Source organism: Oncorhynchus gorbuscha, linkage group LG02 (genome assembly GCF_021184085.1).
Source record: "Oncorhynchus gorbuscha isolate QuinsamMale2020 ecotype Even-year linkage group LG02, OgorEven_v1.0, whole genome shotgun sequence".
In the NCBI taxonomy this organism is placed as follows: domain Eukaryota; kingdom Metazoa; phylum Chordata; class Actinopteri; order Salmoniformes; family Salmonidae; genus Oncorhynchus; species Oncorhynchus gorbuscha.
This window is the reverse complement of record NC_060174.1, coordinates 90,721,907-90,748,558: the sequence shown is the minus strand read 5'-3', so window position 1 is coordinate 90,748,558 and position 26,652 is coordinate 90,721,907. Positions and strand designations below refer to the sequence as shown.

The following is a 26,652-nucleotide window of genomic DNA, read 5'->3' as shown; positions in this document are numbered from 1 at the left end:
TTTCTTGGAGAGACCTGAAAATAGCTTTGCAGCGACGCTCCCCATCCATTCTGACAGAACTTGAGAGGATCTGCAGAGAAGAATGGAAGACACTCCCCAAATGTAAACAATTTATTCATTTTTAGAATAAGGCTGTAACGTAACAAAATGTGGAAAAATCAAGGGGTCTGAATACTTTACGAAAGGTACTGTACTTATACAGAATGTGGAGCAAATACAAAATTGACAGAGCTCTTTTGATACTTATATGTTTTATACAGCGTTTAAGGTGATTAGAAATAGCATGCACATTACATCAATACATATACAGAAAATACATACAAATGTGGTGAATATTTATATTTCTACTTCTCTTTTGTGATACATATAAATAGAGTGTTTTTAAAGAAAATGCATGTTTTTATAATAATGCATATTCTAATTCAGTGTTCTAGTGGAGACTAGTAAGAGTTGGCTACTAAAACAGCTACATTCAGAATAATCAGGGTTCTGTAACGGTATGCAGCACAGGTCCGCTGCTGCCTAGATGGCGCTGTCTTGCGGAATGCACCTTGCAGTCCACTGTGTGTAGGGTCTGCACCGTCAGGCATAAAAGCGCTTGTCGAGTCGTTGATGGTTAGCAGCATAGCACCCCATCTCGAAGAAGCATAGGTCGAACCTTGCCTTTCCGCGGTTTAATTCACATATTTATGATATTCATCGTGGACTACCGGGCGCATGTTTTTGCTGGTTGAATAATCTCAAACCTCGTAATTAATGTGTATTCCGCGGCATGTAGTTAGCGTGTTGGCTAACGTTACCGGCTTTGCGCCAGGGCAGGAGTGAAGACCAATCAATCACCGGGTACCTTCACCGCTAGTTTTTGTGTAACCGTACAGTGTGGTGCTGCTGAGGCAAGGGAAAAAACGCAGCGGTCACCGGTGACTGGATCTTGTGGCGTGAGCACCAATGCAGTCTAGAAAACACGGCGAATCCCAGTCACCGGTGTAAAACACGGTGTGTAAAATACATTTAGTAGCCCTCGAACCAAATTATAATAATAGATAGGTCGCTAGCTTGATAGCAGGACAAGTGCAACGCAAGGATGTTGCAAGTGCTGGCTTGCGGCGTCGTAGTTTTTCCCGGTCTCTTCTTCATCTTTCGGAGAGTACTCCCTTCCATTTTCAAACAGTGGACAGATGCCGACGTTGTACTGGTCAGCGAGAGGTAATTATTAATGTCCTTTCTTTATGGTATATGTTTAACCCTGGACAAGCAGTAGCTGGCCCTAAGGCTATGCTAGCTAGCTAGCTGACTAGCACGGTCGTGCAAGCTGATAAAACAAATTGAGTCTTGAGCTTGGCACAAGGTTTTAAACGAATTAGCCACATTTGCTCTTTCAAACAGCGCTAAAATATATTATTAGATTAGATATTATTTATTTGTAAATTTGATTTGTCTTAATGGCCATTACATGTCGTACTCGAAAATCTTATTGTAGGTAGCGTTAGTAGCGTTATTATAATGGTGGCTAACCCAGTGAATTACAACATAATAACTAACACCTTGGGAATATTGCTCCGTTTTGGTCAAAATTACGCACTCACATGCGCGAGGGTCAATTCAATGTTCATTTGAACCCTGTCACTCTAGTTGGGAACCCTGTCACTCCAGTTGATAATCCCCGCCAACCTCCAGCGCTGTGGTGGCTACTGCGTTATGCAATGTTAAGTGCTGAACTATACTGAGCGGATCGCTTGGTTTTAATAACGCTCTTATCAATTCTGTAATAATGCTCATCTAACGGGGAAAACATATTTTTTTGGGACACGTGTGGATGCCCCAGGGGCTACATTCTCAGTAGCACGGTAAACTCCGTTTGAATGCCTCTCCAGTTTGCTACATTGTCACACAGCCCGTGTGTTGATGTTGTTTTCTTTAGATTAATTTGGACGTTATCTGTCTGCAATACCGCTATAGGATACGTTTTGTTTTCCTATCTGTTGGCCAGCAACTGTATGTGTTGTATTTATTTTACCTGCCTGTTAGAATTGCCAGTGGGTCAGTCGTCTGGATAAGCTGCAGGATGTGATGCTTGAGTTGTTCTATCTCTAGCGGTATTTTAGCCAGTGATGTGTTTTACCGACACTGCATCTCAGTGCTAAAGGCGTCACTACAGACAACCTGGTTTAAATCCAGACTGATTTGAACCATGTCAGAGCAGGGATTAGATCTTGCAACCTTTCGGTCACAAGTCCAACGCTCTAACCACTAGGCTACCTGCCACCCCCACAGGTGGTTTCAAGGCCCACCACCATGACAGAACATCAGATAATTAATTCCCATGTACCCACACTGTTCGAATCCATGCTTTATGTAATAATCTAGGCCTCATATTAATTATAATATGGTAATTATGTCAACACGCTTATCCAATGAAACATACATTTCAATATATATACACTACCGTTCAAAAGTTTGGGGTCACTTAGAAATGTCCTTGTTTTTGAAAGAAAAGCAAAAGTCCATTTAAAATAGCATAAAATTGATCAGAAATACAGTGTAGACATTGTTAATGTTATAAATTACTTTGTAGCTGGAAACGGCAGATTTGTAAGTTGCTAAATTGTAATTACTTCGCTACTATGGCCTATTTTCTTTGCCTTACCTCACGCCATTTGCACACACTGTATATACACTTTATTTATTTCTATTGTGTTATTGACTGTAAGCTAGTTTATTCCATGTGTAACTCTGTGATGTTGTTTGTGTCGCACTGCTTTGCTTTATCTTGGCCAGGTCGCTGTTGTAAATGAGAACTTGTTCTCAACTACCTTACCTGGTTAAATAAAGGTTAAATAAATAAATAAAAACTTCTGACTTCAACTATATATCCAAAGCAAAAAACATCTACATTTAAATGGACTAAATGGATTCCCCAACATGTGCAACCCTAGTCGCACCATTCTCTGTTTACCCTAGACACTGGATCTGGCGTTCCTGGCACCGACCATCATACCACTCTCAAAGTTCAATTGAACAGTAACAATGCCTCGATGCCTGTCTGCTTGCTTTATATAGCATGCGAATGCCACATGCGATCCATTGTCATGAACTGGGTGGTGTACCTAATAAACTGGCCTGTGTGTATATAAAACATTAAGAACACCTGCTCTTTCCATGACAGACTAGGTGAATCCAGGTGAAAGCTATGATCCCTTTTGGAACACTTGTTAAATCCATTTCAATCAGTGTAGAAGGGGAGGGGACAGGTTAAATAAGGATTTTTAAGCCTTGAGACAATTGAGACATGGATTGTGCATGTGTGCTATTCAGAGGGTGAATGGGCAAGACAAAATATTTAGGTGTCTTTGAATGGGGTATAGTAGTAGGTGCTGGGCACACTGGTTTGTGTCAAGAACTGCAATGCTTCTGGGTTTTCCACGCTTAACAGTTTCCCGTTTGTATCAAGAATGGTCTACCACAAGGACATCCAGCCAGCTTGACACAACTGTGGGAAGAATTAGAGTCAACATGGCCAGCATCTCTGTGGAACACTTTCTACACCTTGTGGAGTCCATGCCCTGGCAAATTTAGACTGTTCTGAGCACAAAAGGGGGTGCAACTCAATATTAGGAATGTGTTTCTAATGTTTTGTACACTCCGTGTATATAGCCTACTATAGTCATTGAATGTGGCTATTGGCCAACACAGTAGTAATATAGGCCTAATTAAATCCAAAGAAACATATTGTTATGACATTTATTCATTAGGTTATATTTGGCTAATACAATACCTAAATCAAACCCACAGCTCAGCTATTTTGAGCCCCATGCTCCTCCAACCATCTGAAAATCATGCTGTATGTGGCCATTTCCACATTTGATATTTTTTGGCACAATGATACAACAGCATCAGGGTACCTATAGGCAAGACATGACCTTGCCCCAGTTTAAAAAGAACTGAGTTTATCTGGATTGGAGAATAGTTTCCTCCACAGTGATGGAGAGAGACATGGTCACAGCGTTGCACCAGAAGGTTTTCAGCTGCCCCATTTCTGCTATTATGTGAATGTCAGTTTTCAATGTGTGGCTGCATCCCACATTTTCCTGAAGTGTGCACTTGACTTGTGTACTCCACTTACAATTAAAGCATGATTCTATGCTAGAGGGAGTTTCCACCATATTTTTCTTGTACCAGTAATTTCCATGGATGGGGTCCTGGGGTCCAGCAAAATTAAGGCAGTTATACATTTGAAAAACATTACAATACATTCATAACTGATTTCACAATATATTAAGTGTGTGCCCTCAGGCCTTTACTCTACTACTACATAGCATCTGTAACACAAAATCCATGTGTACATGTGTGTGTATAGTGTGTTTGTTATTGTGTGTTTGAATGCATGTGTCTTTGTTTGTGTGGCTTCACTGTCCCTGCTGTTCTGTAAGGTTTTTTAAATACAATTTTACTTCTTGCATGGGTTACTTGATGTGGAATAGAGTTCCGTGTAGCCATGGCTCTATGTAGTACTGTGCACCCCCCATTTTCTGTTCTGGATTTGGGGACTGTGAAGAGACCTCTGGTGGCATGTCTTGTGGTGTATGCATGGGTGTCCGAGCTGCCAGTAGTTAAAACATACAGCTCGGTGCATTCAACATGTCAATACCTCTCACAAATACAAGTAGTGAAGAAGTCAAGCTCTCTTCCACTTTCAGCCAGGAGAGATTGACATGCATATTATTGTTAGCTCTCTGTGTACATCCAAGGGCCAGCCGTGCTGCCCTGTTCTGAGCCAATTGCAATTTTCCTAAGTCCTTTTTGTGGCACCTGACCACACGACTGAACAGTAGTCCTGGTGCGACAAAACTAGGGCCGGTAGGACCTGCCGTGTTAGTGCTGTTAAGAAGGCAGAGCATCGCTTTATTATAGACAGACTTCTCCCCATCCTAGCTACTGTTGTTTCAGTATGTTTTGACCATGGCAGTTTACAATCCTGAGTTACTCCAAGCAGTTTATTCTCCTCAACTTGCTCAATATCCACATTATTCATTACAAGATGTCAAATCAAATTGTATTAGTCACATGTAGGGTTGCAAAGGGTAGGAAACTTTCTGGTAAATTTAAAAAAGAAAATCAAAAATTGTCCATGGGAAGTTAAGCTCGGGAATTTGGGGAATGTTGCTTAAATTCATCAAAAAAGCTAGCTTATAACAGTGAATGTTTTTTATGGGATACACAAGGTAATTCTAGGTCTTGTGGCATATTTTGGTTACATTATCCCCAATTCAATGGAATTGCAATCCTCTGCATACACAGTACATTCTTCCATCACATGTGTAGTGCGCTCTTCCATCACATGTACAGCTGATTCTCAAGATCTTACACACTAATGAGATGCTATAGAGCCCACACTACCACACTGTCTGAGCCAAGGCCTACATGCTTTCTGGTAAGTTTTGATTACAATATTGGGTGGGGTGAATATATTTTATGGGACATACATGATATTTTGTTAACTAATAAATAGTAGCCTAAGGCAAAGTGTGTTTAAATAATTTATAACTTGTTAACAATTTCTGCTAGTTAGTTTTTGCTATCATGTGGATTTTTAGCTTGCTTGAAACTCCTAACTGAGTGTTAATTCACCTGTTTACATAAATGTTTTAAAATTAAACATGTATCTTAAGGAGTTGTTTAATCTAACTGCTTAACTATTTATCTGTACATGGAATTGTATTTGTTGTTTTTTAAACTCTTTTTTTCCCCTAATCTTTACAGGAAAATGCCACGGGCACTATCTGATGTGTGGAGACATTTACTGCCGCTAATGTAGAAGGAAAAGCTGTGTACATTTGCAAATACTGTGCCAAATCACATGTGAAGAATGCAACAAAGATGCAGAATCATCTGGCCAAGTGCATAAAGTTCCCTCAGCACTCACAACAAGCAACCTCTGACAAAAGTCCCTCTACTTCTATTCGAGGTGAAAATTATGAATCAGACACTTTATCGATAGTAACAGCTCATGGTTCTCCTGGAATCAGAAGTTTTTTTGACTCAATGGAGGATCATAGTCAGAGAAATGCTGATGAATGTCTTGCTTGAGCTGTATATGCAACTGGTTCACCTCTGATACTCATAGGCAATGTGTATTGGACAAGATTTCTGAATGTTCTTCGCCCAGCACACACCCCTCCAACCAGACATGCTTTATCTACTCATTTGCTGGAGGCAGAGTTCAACAGAGTTCAAGTGAAGGTCAAGCAAATCATAAAGCAGACTGTATTGCATTCATCTCTGATGGGTGGTCGAACGTTCGTGGGCAAGGAATAATTAACTACATCATCTCCACCCCTTAACCAGTATTCTATAAGAGCACAGACACAAGGGACAACAGACACACCGGTCTCTATATTGTAGATGAGCTGAAGGCAGTCGTCATTGTCCTTGGACCACAGAAAGTATTTGCACTGGTGACAGACAATGCTACAAACATGAAGGCTGCTTGGTTTGAAGTTGAGGAGTCCTACCCTCACATCACACCCATTGGCTGTGCTGCTCATGCATTGAATCTGCTCCTCAAGGACATAATGGCACTGAAAACAAAAGAGCCAAGGAAATGGTTAGGTATGTGAATGGTCATCAAGTTATAGCAGCAATCTACCTCACCAAGCACAGTGAGAAGAATAAGTGCACCACATTGAAGCTGCCCAACAACACTTATTGGGGTGGTGTTGTCATTATGTTTGACAGTCTCCTGGAGGGGAAGGAGTCTCTCCAAGAAATGGCCGATATGGACCGATATGGACAGCCACATCAAGAGGATTCTCCTGGATGATGTATTTTGGAAGAGAGTGGAAAGCAGCCTGAAACTCCTGAAACCTATAGCAGTAGCCATTGCACGGATTGAGGGAGACAATGCCATCCTGTCTGATGTTCAGACTAGAGGTCGAACGATTATGATTTTTCATGCCGATGCCAATTATTGCAGGACCAAAAAATGCCAATACTGATTCATCGGATGATATTTTTAAAACATTTATATTATTATTTATATATATTATTTGTAATAATGACAATTACAACAATACGAAATGAACAATGAACACTTTAAACTTAATATAAACATAAATAAAATATATTTAGTCTCAAATAAATAATGAAACATGTTCAATTTGGTTTAAATAATGCAAAAACACAGTAATGGAGAAGAAAGTAAAAGTGCAATATGTGCCATGTAAAAAAGCTAACGTTTAAGTTCCTTGCTCAGAACATGAGAACATATGAAAGCTGGTGGTTGAATATTCCCAGTTCTTCAACATTCCCAGTTAAGTTTTAGGTTGTAGTTATTATAGGAATTATGACGCGTCGACTATTTCTCTCTATACCATTGTATTTCATATACCTTTGACAATTGGATGTTCTAATAGGCACTTTAGTATTGTCAGCCTAATCTCAGGAGTTGATAGGCTTGAAGTCATTAACAGCGTGTGAATCAAGCACTGCTAAGAGCTGCTGGCAAACGCAGTATAGTTTGAATGAATGCTTACGAACCTGCTGCCCCTTACCACCGCTCAGACTGCTCTATCAATTATCAAATCATAGAGTTTAATGCTAGCTAGCAACTTACCTTGGCTCCTTGCTGCACTCACATATCTCAGGTGGTCAGCCTGCCACACAGTTTCCTCATGGAATGCAATGTAATCGGCCATAATGTGTCCAAAAATGCTGATTAATCGATCGACCTCGAGTTCAGACTCTGCTTGCAGATGTAAGAGAAGAAATCCGTTCTGTCCTGCCCACTTCACTGTTGCTCAAAGCAGAGGAAACTACAGTTCTGAAATGCATCAAAAAGTGTGAAGACTTCTGCCTGAAGCCCATACATGCCGCAGCGTACATGTAAGACCCCAAGTATGCTGGCAAGAGCATCCTGTCTGGTGCAGAGATCAACAAGGCCTATGGTGTCATCACTACTGTCTCGCCACCTTGGCCTGAATGAGGTCAGGATTCTTGGCAGTCTGGCGAAGTAGAGTTCCAAGCAAGGGCTTTGGCCAATCTTGGTGTTCTCTGGCAAATGCCAAACGTCCTGCACGGTGTTGGGCTGTAAGCACATCCCCCACCTGTGGACGTTGGGCCCTCACACCACCCTCATGGAGTCTGTTTCTGACCATTTGAGCAGACACATGCACATTTGTGGCCTGCTGGAGGTCATTTTGCAGGGCTCTGGCAGTGCTCCTCCTGCTCCTCCTTGCACAAAGGCGGAGATAGCGGTCCTGCTGCTGGGTTGTTGCCATCCTACGGCCTCCTCCACGTCTCCTGATGTACTGGCCTGTCTCCTGGTAGCGCCTCCATACTCTGGACACTACGCTGACAGACACAGCAAACCTTCTTGCCACAGCTCGCATTGATGTGCCATCCTGGATGAGCTGCACTACCTGAGCCACTTGTGTGGGTTGTAGACTCTGTCTCATGCTACCACTAGAGTGAAAGCACCGCCAGCATTCAAAACTGAGAAGTGGTCTGTTGTCACCACCTGCAGAACCACTCCTTTGTTGGGGGTGTCTTGCTAATTGCCTATAATTTCCACCTGTTGTCTATTTCCACCACTGACTCAAAGAGCCCTTATGAGCCCCTCATTTACATAAGAAGCCTCAAACAAGTTTCTAAAGACTGTTGATATCTAGTGGATGCCTTAGGATGTACAACATGACCAATATCCCATTGTATCTTCAATAGGGAATGAGTTGAAAAATGACCAACCTCAGATTTCCCACTTCCTGGTTGGATTTTTTCTCCAGTTTTCACCTGCCATATGAGTTCTGTTATACTCAATTCAATTCAAGGGCTTTATTGGCATGGGAAACATGTGTTAACATTGCCAAAGCAAGTGAGGTAGACAACATACAAAGTGAATATATAAGGTTAAAAACAACAAAAATTAACAGTAAACATTACACATACAGAAGTTTCAAAACAGTAAAGACATTACAAATGTCATATTATATATATATATATATATATATATATATACAATGTACAAATAGTTAAAGGACACAAGATAAAATAAATAAGCATAAATATGGGTTGTATTTACAATGGTGTTTGTTCTTCACTGGTTGCCCTTTTCTCGTGGCAACAGGTCACAAATCTTGCTGCTGTGATGGCACACTGTGGAATTTCACCCAGTAGATATGGGAGTTTTTCAAAATTGGATTTGTTTTCGAATTCTTTGTGGATCTGTGTGATCTGGGGGAAATATGTATCTCTAATATGGTCATACATTGGGCAGGAGGTTAGGAAGTGCAGCTCAGTTTCCACCTCATTTTGTGGGCAGTGAGCACATAGCCTGTCTTCTCTTGAGAGCCATGTCTGCCTACGGCGGCCTTTCTCAATAGCAAGGCTATGCTCACTGAGTCTGTACATAGTCAAAGCTTTCCTTAATTTTGGGTCAGTCACAGTGGTCAGGTATTCTGCCGCTGTGTACTCTCTGTGTAGGGCCAAATAGCATTCTAGTTTGCTCTGTTTTTTTGTTAATTCTTTCCAATGTGTTAAGTAATTATCTTTTTGTTTTCTCATGATTTGGTTGGATCTAATTGTGCTGTTGTCCTGGGGCTCTGTAGGGTGTGTTTGTGTTTGTGAACAGAGCCCCAGGACCAGTTTGCTTAGGGGACTCTTCTCCAGGTTCATCTCTCTGTAGGTGATGGCTTTGTTATGGAAGGTTTGTGAATCGCTTCCTTTTATGTGGTTGTAGAATTTAATGGCTCTTTTCTGGATTTTGACAATTAGTGGGGATCGGCCTAATTCTGCTCTGCATGCATTATTTGGTGTTTTACGTTGTACACGGAGGATATTTTTGCAGAATTCTGCATGCAGAGTCTCAATTTGGTGTTTGTCCCATTTTGTGAAGTCTTGGTTGGTGAGCGGACCCCAGACCTCACAACCATAAAGGGCAATGGGCTCTATGACTGATTCAAGTATTTTTAGCCAAATCCTAATTGGTATGTTGAAATGTATGTTTCTTTTGATGGCATAGAATGCCCTTCTTGCCTTGTCTCTCAGATCGTTCACAGCTTTGTGGAAGTTACCTGTGGCGCTGATGTTTAGGCCAAGGTATGTATAGTTTTTTGTGTGCTCTAGGGCAACAGTGTCTAGATGGAATTTGAATTTGTGGTCCTGGTGACTGGACCTTTTTTTGGAACACCTTTATTTTGGTCTTACTGAGATTTACTGTCAGGGCCCAGGTCTGACAGAATCTGTGCATAAGATCTAGGTGCTGCTGTAGGCCCTCCTTGGTTGGTGACAGAAGCACCAGATCATCAGCAAACAGCAGACATTTGACTTCGGATTCTAGCAGGGGGAGGCCGGGTGCTGCAGACTTTTCTAGTGCCCGCGCCAATTCGTTGATATATATGTTGAAGAGGGTGGGGCTTAAGCTGCATCCCTGTCTAACTCCACGACCCTGTGTGAAGAAATGTGTGTTTTTTGCCAATTTTAACCGCACACTTGTTGTTTGTGTACATGGATTTTATAATGTCATATGTTTTACCCCCCAACACCACTTTCCATCAGTTTGTATAGCAGACCCTCATGCCAGATTGAGTCGAAGGCTTTTTTGAAATCAACAAAGCATGAGAAGACTTTGCCTTTGTTTTGGTTTGTTTGGTTGTCAATTAGGGTGTGCAGGGTGAATACATGGTCTGTTGTACGGTAATTTGGTAAAAAGCCAATTTGACATTTGCTCAGTACATTGTTTTCATTACTCACAGACATCATTCAAACAGTTTTAGAAACGTCATAGTGTTTTCTATCCAAATATACTAATTATATGCATATTATAGATTTTATGGCTGAGTAGCAGGCAGTTTACTCTTGGCACCTTATTCATCCAAGATACTCAGTACTGCCCCCTAGTCACCAAGAAGTTAATGAGTATTGCTCTGTTTGCTCTTTTCCTCTCACTCTGCACTCTTTTCCCGGTCGGCCCGGGCAGGCACCAGTGCACTGTGCTGCTCTAAATTACACACACCATTAACCATAGGAGGAGAAAAACACTGCTCCTGACTCAGAGAGGGCAGAAGGGAGAGAGAGCGAGAGGGTAGTCTTCAAAACGTGGCCCTGCCACACACAGTAGCCATAAAGAAAGAAAAGGAAGACCGACCGACTCTGTTCTGGGAAAAGGAAGCCACGGTTAGGGAAGAAAGGGAAACATGACAAAATATGGCAACCCACCTCCCTCTCTTCCCCCCTCAAGTCCTTTAAAGGGAGGACACAATTGTGGGTTTTGAAAATCTAGGTCTCGTGACAGAGTGTGCAGCCCGAGGAGGCAGTGAGGCGTGGAGGTAAAAACAGGGGGGGGGGGTGTATGGAGGGCAGTAGGGGTGGAGGAAGGCAGGGGGGGGATGGTGAAAGGGAGGAGGGGAGGTTGGTAGTCTTATCCAGCTACGGGCTGGTAGGGTCACATAACCACTGTCGTCATCACGACAGCCTGCGTTCCCGTGGAGAAGGGTGGCGGGCCTCCGGAGGAAACAGCTCTGTGTGTGTGTGCCTTCTCTCTCCCTCCCTCCCTCTGACCTAGCCTGGACTGAGAGACTCCATTGTACTGCTAAATAGAATCACCCCTTTAATCTTTTGGAAATCGTGCAATGCATAAAAGGCGTAAATAGCGAGGGGCTGTGGTAAGGGCGAATTAATGAGATTTCCGTAATATTTCAGAGCTGCTTATTGCCAGAGGTGCCAAGATCTGTCAAACTAAGCTGGGAGGTGGAAGTGCCTGGTTGAACAAGCCATTTTTCCACATTTTAAAGGGGAACTCCATTCCGGTGTCTGAAATTGCACGCTATTCCCTATAGTGTACTACTTTTGACTAGGGCCCATAGTGGTGCCATCTCTGCAGCACTCCACCAATCAGGCCTTTATGGTAGAGTGGCCAGACAGAAGCAACACCTCAGTAAAAGGCACATGACAGCCTGCTTGGAGTTTGCCAAAAGGCACCTGAAGGTCTCTCACACTATGAGAAACAAGATTCTCTGGTCTGATGAAACCACTCTTTGGCCTGAATGCCAAGTGTCACGTCTGGAGAAAACCTGGCACCATCCCTACGGAGAAGCATGGTGTTGGCAGCATCATGCTGTGGGAAAGTTTTTCAGCAGCAGGGACTGGGAGACTAGTCAGGATCGAGGGAAAGACGAACGGAGCAAAGTACAGAGATCCTTGATGAAAACCTGCTCCAGAGTGCTCAGGACCTCAGACTAGGGCAAGGTTCACCTTCCAACAGGACAACAACCCTAAGCAAACAGCCAAGACAACGCAGGAGTCGCTTTGGGACAATTCACTTCATGTCCTTGAGTGGCCCAGCCAGGGAGACCTGAAAATAGCTGTGCACCGTCACTCCCCATCCAACCTGACAGAGCTTAAGGGGATCTGCAGAGAAGAATGGGAGAAACACCCCAAATACAGGCGTGCCAAGCTTGTAGTGTCATACCCAAGAAGTCGCGAGGCTGTAATCGCTGCCAAAGGTGCTTCAACAAGGGTCTGAAAACTCATGTAGATGTGATATTTCAATTTCAATTTTTTATAAATGTGCAAAATAAAAAATTGTTTTTCATTATGGGGTGTTGTGTGCAGATTGATGAGGAAAATAAACAATTGAATCCATTTTGAACAAGGCTGTAACGTAACAAAGTGGAAAAAACCAAGATTCTAAATACTTTCCGAATGCACTGATCTGGCCGTGGACCCCCTGCAGTACCTTTGCGGACCCCCAGGTCTAGAAAGTAGCCTGTACAATCGGTGTCCTCTAAGAAATGATTGTCTGGTTTAGCTTTTGTCTAAAGATTGGGTCAAAAGATTTGTACGGTTGGGGTCAATTCGAACTGAGGTCACCCAATTCAAGATGTGATTTTGAATTATAATTCTAAAATGGAATACTTAAAAAAAAAAAAATCTTCATTTGTTGCAACACCTGTGAATGTGAGCCAATTGCTGACATTTTGCCTGACATCCCACATTACAGACATGGGGTGCAAACAGTTTCAATGAAGGCAGGTCCAGAAAGAAAGGGAGAAGTGAAACTACAATGAAACTGAGTATTCCATTATGCTACATGTGAATTGCACCCCAATCAATAACGTAGTTAATAAAGGTTTGCAGTTCAAGATCAAATGAAACAGTAAACTGATAAAATGGACTTTCTATTAGCCTGCCATAATAAATGCTTGTGAGACAGGATATGGAGTAGCCTACCCTGGGTAAAATGCTTACATCCTTAATTTGCCTGAAGAAAAATTATACTCTGTCTATTTGCAACTTGTGAAGCGACATACTTCCTTTAGAAAATGGAGAGTATGATGATGCTGTCTAGTTCTGCTCTCCCTATGATTTTCTTGACTCTTCTTGAAATCTAACATACATTGATAAAAAAGTTGACAGCTTTTCATATGATTGTATTGCCTGTAAATACTGTTTCTGGTCATTGACATTCTGCTAACTGTTATTATTAATGCAACTGGTATTATTAATGCAAGCTGGTAATTATAGTAGTGAACCGACGGTTTCTCCTGAAACTTCACATTTCTAGTTGTCTTAATTGCGTGTTTGAAAAATGTCTCTCCTTTTTCTCAGGCTGGTGTCCTCCATCCACGCCATCATGGCCACCACGGCGGGAGTCATCGTGGTGTCGGCGTGCAGCGGTAACGTCATGACTGACAGGTAGGACAGCCACTCACAGACTGGAACAAGCACAAAATTAACAACCCCCACCCGCCAAATGTGGGTAGATTTAGGTATTGGCAGGTAAGAATGTCTATTTCACCAGCCACGTTGGCAGGTGGTCAGTTTGCAGGGCTCTACAGTGATTTAATTAAATTAATTTATTTCACGTTTATTTAACCAGGTAGGCTAGTTGAGAACAAGTTCTCATTCACAACTGCGACCTGGCCAAGAATAAAGCAAAGCAGTTTGACACATACAGCAACACAGATTTACACATGGAATAAACAAACTTACAGTCAATAATACAGTAGGAAAATAATCTATTTACAGTGTCTGCAAATGAGGTAAGATAAGGGAGGTAAGGCAATAAATAGGCCATGGTGGCGAAGTAATTACAACACATCAATTAAACACTGGAGTGATTGATGTGCAGAAGATGAATGTCCAAGTAGAGATACCTTTGGGGTGCAAAGTAGCAAGATAAATAAATACAGTATGGGGATGAGGTAGTTGGATGGGCTATATTACAGATGGGCTATGTACAGGTGCAGTGATCTGTGAGCTGCTCTGCCAGCTGGTGCTTAAAGCTAGTGAGGGAGATATGAGTATCCAGCTTCAGTGATTTTTGCAGTTCGTTCCAGTCATTGGCAGCAGAGAACTGGAAGGAAAGGCGGCCAAAGTAGGAATTGGCTTTGGGGGTGACTAGTGAGATATACCTGCTGGAACGTGTGCTACGTGTGGGTGCTGCTATGGTGACCAGCGAGCTGAGATAAGGCGGGGCTTTACCTAGCAGAGACTTGTAGATGACCTGGAGCCAGTGGGTTTGGCGACGAGTATGAAGCGAGGGCCAGCCAACGAGAGTGTACAGGTTGCAATGGTGGGTAGTATATGGGGCTTTGGTGACAAAACGGATGGCACTGTGATAGACTGCATCCAATTTGTTGAGTAGAGTGTTGGAGGCTATTTTGTAGATGACATCGCTAAAGTCGAGGATCAGTAGGGTGGTCAGTTTTACGAGGGTAAGTTTGGCAGCATGAGTGAAGGATGCTTTGTTGCGAAATAGGAAGCCGATTCTAGATTTAATTTTGGATTGGAGATGCTTAATGTGAGTCTGGAAGGAGAGTTCACAGTCTAACCAGACACCTAGGTATTTGTAGTTGTCCACATATTCTAAGTCAGAACCATCCAGAGTAGTGATGTTGGACGTGTGGGCATGTGCGGGCAGCGATCGGTTGAAGAGCATGCATTTAGTTTACTTGCATTTAAGAGCAGATGGAGGCCACGGAAGGAGTGTTGTATGGCATTGAAGCTCGCCTGGAGGTTCATTAACACAGTATCCAAAGAAGGGCCAGAAGTATACAGAATGGTATCGTCTGCGTAGAAGTGGATCAGAGAATCACCAGAAGCAAGAGCGACATCAAATCAAAAATCAAATCAAATGTATTTATATAGCCCTTCGTACATCAGCTGATATCTCAAAGTGCTGTACAGAAACAAATAAATAAACATCATTGAGGTATACAGAGAAGAGAGTCGGCCCGAGAATTGAACCCTGTGGCACCCCTATAAAGAGGTCCAGACAGGCCCTTCGATTTGACACACTGAACTCTATCAGAGAAGTAGTTGGTGAACCAGGCGAGGCAGTCATTTGATAAGAATGTTGATAAGAATGTTGCATAAATTGCATAGTAGAGAAGGTATGGTGGGATTCGAAATGGTCGGTAATCTGTTTGTTAACTTGACTTTCGAAGACCTTAGAAAGGCGGGGTAGGATAGATATAGGTCTGTAGCAGTTTGGGTCTAGAGTGTCTCCCCCTTTTGAAGAGGGGGATGATCGCGGCAGCTTTACAATTTTTGTGAATCTCAGATGATACGAAAGAGTGTTATGCAGGTGAATGAGGACCCAAAAGCGACTTGGCGAAAACAGAGTCTTTAATCCAGTAAAGTAAATATACAATCATAAAGCACAATTCCACTCGTAATGACGAGAACAGACTGGAGACTCGATCATGAACTGCAGGTTGCCTCGGGAAGGCACTTGAACGTAGCAGACTCAGACACCTGCTCACCACGCAGCATCTGAGGGAAACACGACACGACAGGGCGATACACAGACACAGCACGGTGAACAATAGACAAGGATCCGACAGGGCAGAAACGGAAAACAAGGGGAGAAATAGGGACTCTAATCAGGGAAAAAGATAGGGAACAGGTGTGGGAAGACTAAATGATTGATTAGGGGAATAGGAACAGCTGGGAGCAGGAACGGAACGATAGAGAGAAGAGAGAGAGGAAGGGAGAGAGAAAAAGGGGAACGAACCTAAAAAGACCAGCAGGGGGAAAACGAACAGAGGGAAAAGCAAAATGACAAGACAATATAAGACAAAACATGACAAAGAGAGGTTGAACAGGCTAGTAATAGCATTACAGTAATGATAGCATTACATTAATGATAGTATTACATTCTCAAATAAAATTGTCAAAAGTCAAGTATGAGCACATGAGTATTTCTGCTGTTTTGTTTTATAGCTGCTGATTGCACAAAATAAATATAAATCCCATATTTCACCTCACACAGAAACACTGCCTGGCAGGGGAACTGTGCGCAATGAGTGAAGTGCTGATAGATTCATTTTTGTAGGCTCTGCACACAGGCATAACAGTTGGTCTAATTTACTCAAAAGTCTACAAAGTGAGGCTGTCCTCGTGGTTCTTGGCCATTTGCATTGTTTTTTTCACAAACTCGGTTGTTTTTCAACGTTAGTTTGTCTGCTGCTTCAACTGATAGCGAAGAGACACCCTAGTCAGATTCCAAATCTCACACACCCAGACAAGCATGACAGGACTGAGTGGCCCGATACCACAATAACATCCAGCCCTTAAAGGAACAGCTGAACATTTTTTCTCTGATATTTTCGTTAATAGACACCGGTCACAATTATTTTTCAAGGAAATTGAGCAATATACCACATTACCTCTTACTAATACATTTATTGTTTTAGAAACATTACGAAGCATCTGTTTGTGTTTTTGTGATATAATTATGGAGCAACAATATTTTGGCTAGTTAAACATCTGAGTGGCTGGAATATTTTTTTATCTACCTGCCACAGTGGCTGGTGGACCAAAAGGTTCATTTAGGCCCTGAACCCCTCTATCCTGAGTCAGATGGCCACCTGCTCAGTCAGTCAGTGGCAGTCAACAGCATAGCTTTAGCTTACTATCTGTATCCTTGACCTGGCCAGTGCTACCTAGCTGATGCTAATAATGTATCTCTGTCTGATGGCCATATGCTCAGTCTGCAAGTAGCAGGTTGCTGTGTGTTCTAGTGTAGCTTAGGATCCTTATCCCTGTATCTCTATCTTGGCTTGGGCAGTGCTGCTTGGCTAATACTAACACTACTGCTAATGCTAATAGTCAGTGTAATCCAGCCAGTCAGTTGTCATAGCCCGGGATGCCTCTGACCATGGCCCAGCCTCAGTCAGTGCAATGTCCTTTCTTCCTCCTGACCTAACCCAGCATCAGTGCTCTGCTAATCCCCCCAACCCCCCCCACCCCCCTGGGCTTAATTCCCCAACAGCATAGCGCAGAGCAGGCGCGCGAGTCGCCAGCCTGTAACATTGCAACACACAGAGCCACGGTGCAAGGAGGATAGACTGTTTGTGTTATCCTTGTCATTTAGCTTAGACAGGCAGACACACACACACACACACACACACACACACACACACACACACACACACACACACACACACACACACACACACACACACACACACACACACACACACACACACACACACACACACACACACACACACACACACACACACACACACACACACACACACACACACACACACTCTTCTTCCAATAGACTCACTGCTGGCATGGGAGGGACCAGCAGAGGGTTAGTAACAACAACTAATGTGCTCTAATCAACTGAGCTAATTGTTCTACGTGGTGTGTCGTGTTTCAGTCTATACATTGCTACATTCCTACATATAGCTGGAGTTAATGTTATAAAATAATTGCCACAAACACTAAACAGACACTTTTATCCAAAGAAACTTACAGTACAGTGAATTCACTGAATAAATATTTTGTAACCATACCAGTCAAAAGTTTGGACACACCTACTCATTCAAGGGTTTTTCATTATTTTGATTATTTTCTACATTGTAGAATAATAGTGAAGACATCAAAACTATGAAATAACACATATGGAATCATGTAGTAACCAAAAAAAAGTATTAAACAAATCAAAATATATTTTAGATACTTCAAAGTAGCCACCCTTTGCCTCGAAGACAGCTTTGAATGCTCTTGGCATTCTCTCAACTAGCTTCACCTGGAATGCTTTTCCAACGGTCTTGAAGGAGTTCCCACATATGCTGAGCACTTGTTGGCTGCTTATCCTTCACTCTGCGGTCCAACTCATCATTAATCATCTCAATTGGGTTGAGGTTGGGTGATTGTGGAGGCCAGGTCATCTGATGGAGCACTCCTTCTTGGTCAAATAGCCCTTACACAGTCTGGAGGTGTGTTGGGTCATTGTCCTGTTGAAAAACAAATGATAGTCCCACTAAGCGCACACCAGATGGTATGGAGAATGCTGTGGTAGCCATGCTTCAATCCCAGACAGTCTCACCAGCAAAGCACCCCCACACCTCCTCCATACTTCATGGTGGGAACTACACATGCAGAGATCATCCGTTCACCTACTCTGCGTCTTACAAAGACAGTGGTTTGAAACAGAAATCTCACATTTTGACTCATCAGACCAAAGGTCAGATTTCCACCAGTCTAATGTCCATTGCTTGTTTTCCTTGGCCCAAGCAAATCGCTTCTTCTTATTGGTGTCCTTTAGTAGTGGTTTCTTTGCTGTTAATCGACCATGAGGGCTTTAATTACACAGTATTCTCTGAACAGTTGATGTTGAGATGTGTCTGTTGCTTGAACTCTGAAGCATTTATTTGGGCTGCAATTTCTGAGGTTGGTAACTCTAATGAACTTATCCTTTGCAGCAGAGGTAAATGTAGGTCTTCCTTTCCTCATGAGAGACAATTTCATTATAGCGCTTGATGGTTTTTGCGACTGCACTTGAAGGAGCTTTCAAAGTTCTTAAAATGTTCCACATTGACTGACCTTCATGTCTTAATGTAATGATGGACTGTCGTTTCTCTTTGCTTATTTTAGCTGTTCTTGCCATAATATGGACTTGGACTTTTACCAAATAGGGCTATCTTCTTTATACCACCCCTACATTGTCACAACACAACTGATTGGCTCAAACGCATTAACGCATTAAGAAGGAAAGAAATTCCACAAATTCATTTTTAACAAAGCACACCTGTTAATTGAAATGCATTCCAGGTGACTACCTCATGAAGCTGGTTGAGAGAATTCCAAGAGTGTGCAAAGCTATCATCAAGGCAAAGGTTGTCTATTTTGAAGAATCTCAAATATAAAATATATTTTGATTTGTTTAACACTTTTTTGGTTACTACATGATTCCACAATGTAGCAAATAGTAACAAAGAAAAACACTTGTATGAGTAGGTATGTACAAACATTTGACTGGTACTGTATGTATGTGATCCCTGAGGGAATTGAACCCACAAACCTTTTTGCCCACTTGGCTCACACTTCTCTTACCAACTGAGCCACTCTGGGACCAAGAGAAACTCACTAGCTTTACTACCCAGTTTACCCTAAGCACTTCCTGGCATGTTAAGCCATCATGGCTGTACAGTTCCCGCTCAGCCCAGTCAAAACTGTTCGCTGCTCTGGCCCCCCAATGGTGGAACAAACTCCCTCACGACGCCAGGACAGCGGAGTCAATCACCACCTTCCGGAGACACCTGAAACCCCACCTCTTTAAGGAATACCTAGGATAGGATAAAGTAATCCTTCTCACCCCCCCCCCCTTAAAAGATTTAGTTGCAATATTGTAAAGTGGCTGTTCCACTGGATGTCATAAGGTGAATGCACCAATTTGTAAGTCGCTCTGGATAAGAGCGTCTGCTAAATTACTTAAATGTAAATGTAAATAATACAGGGTGAAGGTTGAATCTACTGAGGGGGTCAAAGGTCACCAACGCTGTTCTGGCCGGTCATGATATGAACCAGTATCAATCTGCTTTTATTAGGGGCAGTCTGCTCCTGTGCTGCTCACTCCCAAGCTCTTCATTTCTTTATTACAGTTGCACCATAAGCTTAGCTGCCTGTATAGCCCTGTTGTTGTGTACATGATCACTCATGTGTCTGAGAGTGCTTGCTTGCTCATATGAGTTTCACAGGAAAATGTGTAATGCTGTATCAACAGAAACACAGGATGAAACTTCCTCAAGACTTCTCACTCCCCATACACACAGAAAGAATCTGGGAAATGGAAAGGCAATACCTAGTCAGGTGCACAACTGAATGCATTCAACCAAAATGTGTCTTCCACATTTAATCCAGCACCTCTGAATCGGAGAGGTGGAGGGGGCTGCGTTATTCGACATCGACATCATCGGCACCCGGGAGCAGTTGTTGTTGGGGGTAAACTATAGGCTTTGGTGGTATACAGATTTTCCTATAGTCATACCGACCTTCTCTCATACCGGGATTTACAGTATTACCGACATAGCACACAAGGGGGCGCTAAAGAAGAAAATAAATCCCATTGGGCCTCTTTTACCAGAATCCTGAAAAAAATTGCACAAACTAATAGCAAAATCGCATAGACGCTGTTAGCTAAATGCTAACAAGCGAAAACAAACAAACTAATTGCAAAGACAGGAAAATCCAGATCATAAAGTTATATAAGCATAGCAAGTAGCTACCGAATGTAATTTTCGGTGAGTGGACATTTTACAAGCAAAAGTGAATGAGATAAATTGTACAAATGAATAAAGTTTTGATGCATGCTTCTTTGAAGGAAGAGCAGCATGTGTAAATGCTAATAGCAACACAGGGAAAAAATGACAACTGTACAGAACTCATCCAGAGCTCTTTGACTTCTGTCAGAAAGCCATTATTAGATAGCTGATGGCTAACATGTAGTAGTGGATTGCATATGTAGAACGCCAGCTCCCACTTTCTCCTGTTGTGCTTTTTACATATGTGACTGGCTTAACACACCCACACTAGGTCTTAATCACGAGGAACATACGGAACCAAAAGGGCCATAATGTGGAGGGACAATCTGAAGTCACTAATGAACATGACCTTGGGTTGTATTCACTAGGAACCAAACAAAAGCAAACAGCCAAAACGGGGAGGGACTAACCTGAACGCGTCCAGTAAGAAACGCTTGTTTCCCTCCCTCTCTCTCAGGTACTGGCTGGCCACCTACTTTGTCATCTGGTACGGCGTGCCCTACATGACATACGATATCTATGCCATGTACCTGAGCCACTACTACCGCTTCCGGGTCAAGGGCCACGAGGAGTACAAGGAGCACTCGCTGACCACGGTCAACTCGTTTGTCCGCCGCGAGTTCCTACTGGTGCTCCACCACATCGCCCTGCTCACCATCTTGCTGCCCGTCACCCTGGTCAGTAACACACACACACACACACACACACACACACACACACACACACACACACACACACACACACACACACACACACACACACACACACACACAAAACACACAAATCACACACACACACACACACACACACACACACACACACACACACACACTGAACGTGTCCAATAATAAAAATCATCATGTACATTTGCAATTAACAAAAATTACAAAGAAGGGAATCATATTGATCGTGTTCTTTTGTTTTTATATTTTATTTGACAAATCACACACAGACACAGACACACACACACGCACACACAGACTCTCTCTGGCCTCAGTCTCATGCCTCTCTTGTCCCTGTCTCTGCCCATCACCCTGGTCAGTAACACACACACACACAGACTCTCTCTGAGGCCAGAAAAACGGGGAGATTTTAATGCCCTGCTGAACATTCTGCTGCCTGCCACTGACAAGAGGAGGAGGGGAGATGTGGGAGAGGAGGAGGGGAGATGTGGGAGAGGAGGAGGGGAGATGTGGGAGAGGAGGAGGGGAGATGTGGGAGAGGAGGAGGGGAGATGTGGGAGAGGAGGAGGGGAAACGTGGGAGAGGAGGAGGGGAGACGTGGGAGAGGAGGAGGGGAGGGAGATGAGAGGAGGGTGAGTGAGTGATAAAGTGACATGGGCCTTCTGACCATTGTGCTGCTCATCAGTCTGGTGAGAGAGAATATAGAGAGAGGGAGGGAAGGAAGGGGGAAGACGGGGATACCCTGTTGACCATTCTGCTTCCTGACATTGATGAGAGGGAGGGTCAAAAGAGGGGAGAGAAAAGGGATGAGTGAATGATGGAGGGAGAGGCTAAGAGAGATATGGCACTAACCCTATTTGACAAGTGCTTTGACAATGATACAAGAGGTAGAGACTAGCTGATATTTTCCTTCTATTAGTTTGCCGTCTTCAGTCTTCCCCTCCACAGCATTTTCAGTCGAACGCTAGCTAATAGCCGCATAACGACAGATGACTGCATAATACAGTAATCAACAGTGAACCTACCTACACAGACACACACACACACAGATCGTGTTAGCGTCCATTTCATGTAGCGAGGAGGCCAGGTGCTTTGGAAACCTGACCCCTGTGTTTGCAGTGGCTGTCAATGGTGATATGAGATCACCTTACCCCCCTCCATTATTCAGGCTCCAGCTACTGTAATCCTCCTCTCTTCCTCCTCTTCCCTCGCTCCCTGCTTTGTTCTCCTCCCACACACGCAGGTAACACACACTGACATGTATTACACACACACGCACGCACGCACGCACGCACGCACGCACACACACACACACACACACACACACACACACACACACACACACACACACACACACACACACACACACACACACACACACACACACACACACACACACACACACACACACACACACACACACACACACACACAGAGGCCTGGTCCAGCGGGTAGGTAGGTGTAGTGTTACATAGCAGCAGTGTGTGCTGCAGGTCATCCTTCCATTGGGCAGATGGCAGAGTTTGTGTCTTACCCTTTGCACCCGCATGCTACTGGTTTATTCATCAACGCACGCACGCACACACACACACAGCCATGTCTCACATACACACACACACACAGACACGCACACGCACAGCCATATCTAACACACACAGACACGCACACGCACAGCCATATCTAACACACACACACAAAACACACACAGAGCCCTCTCTGTTTGGCATCCTTGTCTGCAGCTTCCATCAATACACTCCTCCTTATGTTTACTCTTAGTGATCCATTCTCTTCCCATACTGACTGGGCTCATGGCATAAGTCTGGCTCGTATTCGGGGCGGGGCGGGGCGGCAGTGTAGCCTAGTGGTTAGAGCGTTGGACTAGTAACCGGAAGGTTGCGAGTTCAAACCCCCGAGCTGACAAGGTACAAATCTGTCGTTCTGCCCCTGAACAGGCAGTTAACCCACTGTTCCCAGGCCGTCATTGAAAATAAGAATCTGTTCTTAACTGACTTGCCTGGTTAAATAAAGGTAAAATAAAAATAAATAAATAAATAAAAATTCATTAGTGTACTCAACAGAAACCTCTTACAATGAAATACGAGTGTTTCTTATTGTTTGTGTTATTGAGCCGGGTCCTGACTCCTGTTTTTGTATGTGCAGCCATAGGGACAATCCATTCCTCAAGTCCTTTCTGTTCTAAAAGTACTGGGGGGGTTGTGTGTGTGTGTGTGTGTGTGTGTGGTGTGTGGTGTGTGGTGTGTGGTGTGTGGTGTGTGGTGTGTGTGTGTGTGTGTGTGTTGTATCAGACTAGTAACAGTGTGTCATCTCCCTCCCTGTGCCTTTTCAGTTCTTCAGGAGGGACCAGGGAGACTACTTCATTGGCTGCCTGTTTCTCACAGAGCTCAGCACGCCCTTCGTCTCCTTAGGGAAGATCCTCATCCAGGTGACACACACCTAACAATGTATAGATACGCTATATACACACAAGTATGAGACACCCTTCAAATGAGTGAATTCGGCTATTTCAGCCACACCCGTTGCTGACAAGTGTATAAAAACAAGCACACAGGCATGCAGTCTCCATAGACAAACATTGGCTGTAGAATGGCCTTACTGAAGATCTCAGTGACTTTCAACATGTCACCGTCATAGGATGCCACCTTTCCAACAAGTCAGTTTGTCAAATTTCTGCTTTGCTAGAGCTGCACCGGTCAACTGTAAGTGCTGTTATTGTGAAGTAGAAATGTCTAAGAGCAAAAACCGCTCAAGTGGTAGGCCACACAAGCTCACAGAACGGGACTACTGAGTGCTGAAGTGTGTAAAAATAATCTGTTCTCGGTTGCAACACTTACTACCGAGTTCCAAACTGCCTCTGGAAGCAACGTCAGCACGAGCTGTTGTAGGGAGCTTCATAAAATGGGTCTCCATGGCCGAGCAGCCGCACACAAGCCTTAAGATCACCATGCGCAATGCCAAGCGTCGGCTGGAGTGGTGTAAAGCTCGCCGCCATTGGACTCTGGATCAGTGGAAAAGCGTTCTCTGGAGTGATGAATCATGCTTCACCATCTGGCAGTCCGACGGACGAATCTGGGTTTGGCGGATGCTAGGAGAACGCTATCTGCCCGAATGTATACTGCCAACTGTAAAGTTTGGTGGAGGAGGAATAATGGTCTGGGGCTGTTTTTCATGGTTCGGCCTAGGCCCCTTAGTTCCAGTGAAGGGAAATCTTAACGCTAGAGCATACAATTACATTCTAGACGATTCTGTGCTTTCAACTTTGTGGTAACGTTTTTTTCAGCAGGACAATGCCCGCGTACACCAAACGAGATTCATAAAGAAATGGTTTGTCGTGATCGGTGTGGAAGAACTTGACTTGCCTGCACAGATCCCTGACTTCAACCCCATCAAACATCGTTGGGATGAATTGGAACCCCGACTGCTAGCAAGGCCTAATCACCCAACATCAATGCCCAATCTCAATAATGCTCTTGTGGCTGAACGGAAGCATGTCCCCGCAGCAATGTTCCAACATTTAGTGGAAAGCCTTCCCAGAAGAGTGGAGGCTGTTATAGCAGCAAATGGGGGACCAACTCCATATTCATGCCCAATGAGATGTTCGACGAGCAGGTGTCCATATACTTTTGGTCATGTAGTGAATGTACTTCTATTCGTACAGCCACTCACTAAATGCACACTATTGGTATGTGTGTATCACAAAAAAAGCAGAGCAGTGAGCAGGCAGTCCTCTTGGCCTCCAGCTCCCTTTCTGCTGACATCTGTCTCTTCAGTCTGTAGGGCCGCCCGCCACAGATAGAACAATGAGACAGATATTTCACTGGATGTTTAAATGTGAAGCATCCGGTTGGCGTTCCCACTCACTACCATATGGTAGTGAGAAGAGGAAGCCCAGTGGCCGGCAGTTGGAGAAGATGAAGGAGATGGATTTTGGATGAAATTCTGCACATTTTCTCATCAATGAAACATTTGATCTCAATACAGTTTGCTGTTCCCAAAACTAGAATCTGTTATAAACAGAGTGGACTAGGTTTGTAAACTTAAGCCTTTGCAAAAGTTTGACAAATTTGCATTGTTTAGAAGGAGTGCAAAGGCAAATTGAGTTATTGCACAGGTGCATTTCACAGAGTAGGCGTTCCCTAACGGAATTATGCAGATTATGCTAGAACGCACCAATAGGATCTCGCTAGCTTGTGCTTGGCTCTGACCCCCTCCATGCTTGTTTTGCCCACTATGGCAGGCTGTGGGCTATCTTGGTTTAGTTATAAAAATCTTTGGGGCCACTCTCTGTCTTTACTCACAGCTCCCTCTGGTGGACTGGTTGGGTACTGCAGAGCCACTGTCACTTGTGGGCCCTGTTAGAATGCATCCTTCCCTTCCTGTAATGGTGTATCAACTGATCTATCATTATGCATGGGCACCATGGGCACCACATCATAGAGTTCACCAGTTCGGTCGTGTCAGATCAGTAATTTCATCATGGAAAGGAGGAAGGAAGGAAGGAAGGAAGGAAGGAAGGAAGGAAGGAAGGAAGGAAGGAAGGAAGGAAGGAAGGAAGAATGCATTTTCAAAGTATTTGAACAGGCCCAGGTATTCCAACCCACTTTATGTTCTGCTCACTTAGAATTTCAACACTGTTTGACCATATATTGACCTCTTTTCTCTCTTTTTGTCTCTTTTGAATATTTTCCCAACACATCCTTCCCTTCTCTCCTCTTGTTTGTCATAGCTGGGTCTGCAGGACTGTTGGGTCCACAAGGCCAATGGGGGCATGGTGCTGCTCAGCTTCTTCCTGTGTCGAATTGCCCTTTTTCCCTACATGTACTGGGTCTACGGCCGCCACTACGGCATCCCGATCTACGGCGTGCCGTTCCATCTGACGCTGTCGGTCAACCTGGGCAACTTATGCATCCTGGCGCCGCAGGTCTACTGGTTCGTGCTGCTTTGCCGCAAGGGCTGGCGGCTCTACCAGCGCCAGCGTCACGCCACCGCTGCTGCCGGCAGCCAGGACTCCTCCCCCCTGACCCCACCTAGCCCCTCCCTCACGGACAACCAACCCAAGGGAGACCATTAGAGCTGGAGAGCTCACGCTGTCATCATTGCGCTCTCTCGGATCTTTCTTGTTCTCTCTACTCTACCTGCGCTCGAGTCACACAAAAACGAACCACCATTGACTACTATTTACTACTTACTACTACTACTACTACTGCAAAGGCACTATGGCTACTTACCACAGTCTCCCCAAAACAACTACTACTACTACTACTATTATCACTACTTCTACTACTATTGTTACTACTATGATTACACTAGCTACTGCTCTTCCACCCATGCCCAGTCCAAGCGATACTGATGATGATTTTTGACCCCCCCTTAGATATTTTTTGGGGTTCCAC

The 26,652-nt window shown here is 43.8% G+C and overlaps 1 protein-coding gene across 1 annotated transcript; it reads left to right on the top strand.

The window, feature by feature from the left end:
- The first annotated feature begins 598 nt into the window (after window positions 1-598).
- On the top strand, window positions 599-26,652 carry LOC124012795 (ceramide synthase-like). The gene is made up of 5 exons (XM_046326763.1): window positions 599-1,206; window positions 13,603-13,689; window positions 21,016-21,235; window positions 23,589-23,684; window positions 25,986-26,652. The coding sequence occupies exons 1-5, from the start codon at window positions 1,085-1,087 to the stop codon at window positions 26,328-26,330; spliced, it is 870 nt and encodes a 289-aa protein (XP_046182719.1). The 5' UTR covers window positions 599-1,084; the 3' UTR covers window positions 26,331-26,652.

Bases quoted from the DNA above. Each gene is read 5' to 3' on its own strand.
- LOC124012795 (XM_046326763.1), top strand. From the start codon at position 1,085: ATGTTGCAAGTGCTGGCTTGCGGCGTCGTAGTTTTTCCCGGTCTCTTC. The intron at 1,207-13,602 runs GTAATTATTAAT...CCTTTTTCTCAG, and splicing joins GTTGTACTGGTCAGCGAGAG to GCTGGTGTCCTCCATCCACG. The intron at 13,690-21,015 runs GTAGGACAGCCA...CCTCTCTCTCAG, and splicing joins GGTAACGTCATGACTGACAG to GTACTGGCTGGCCACCTACT.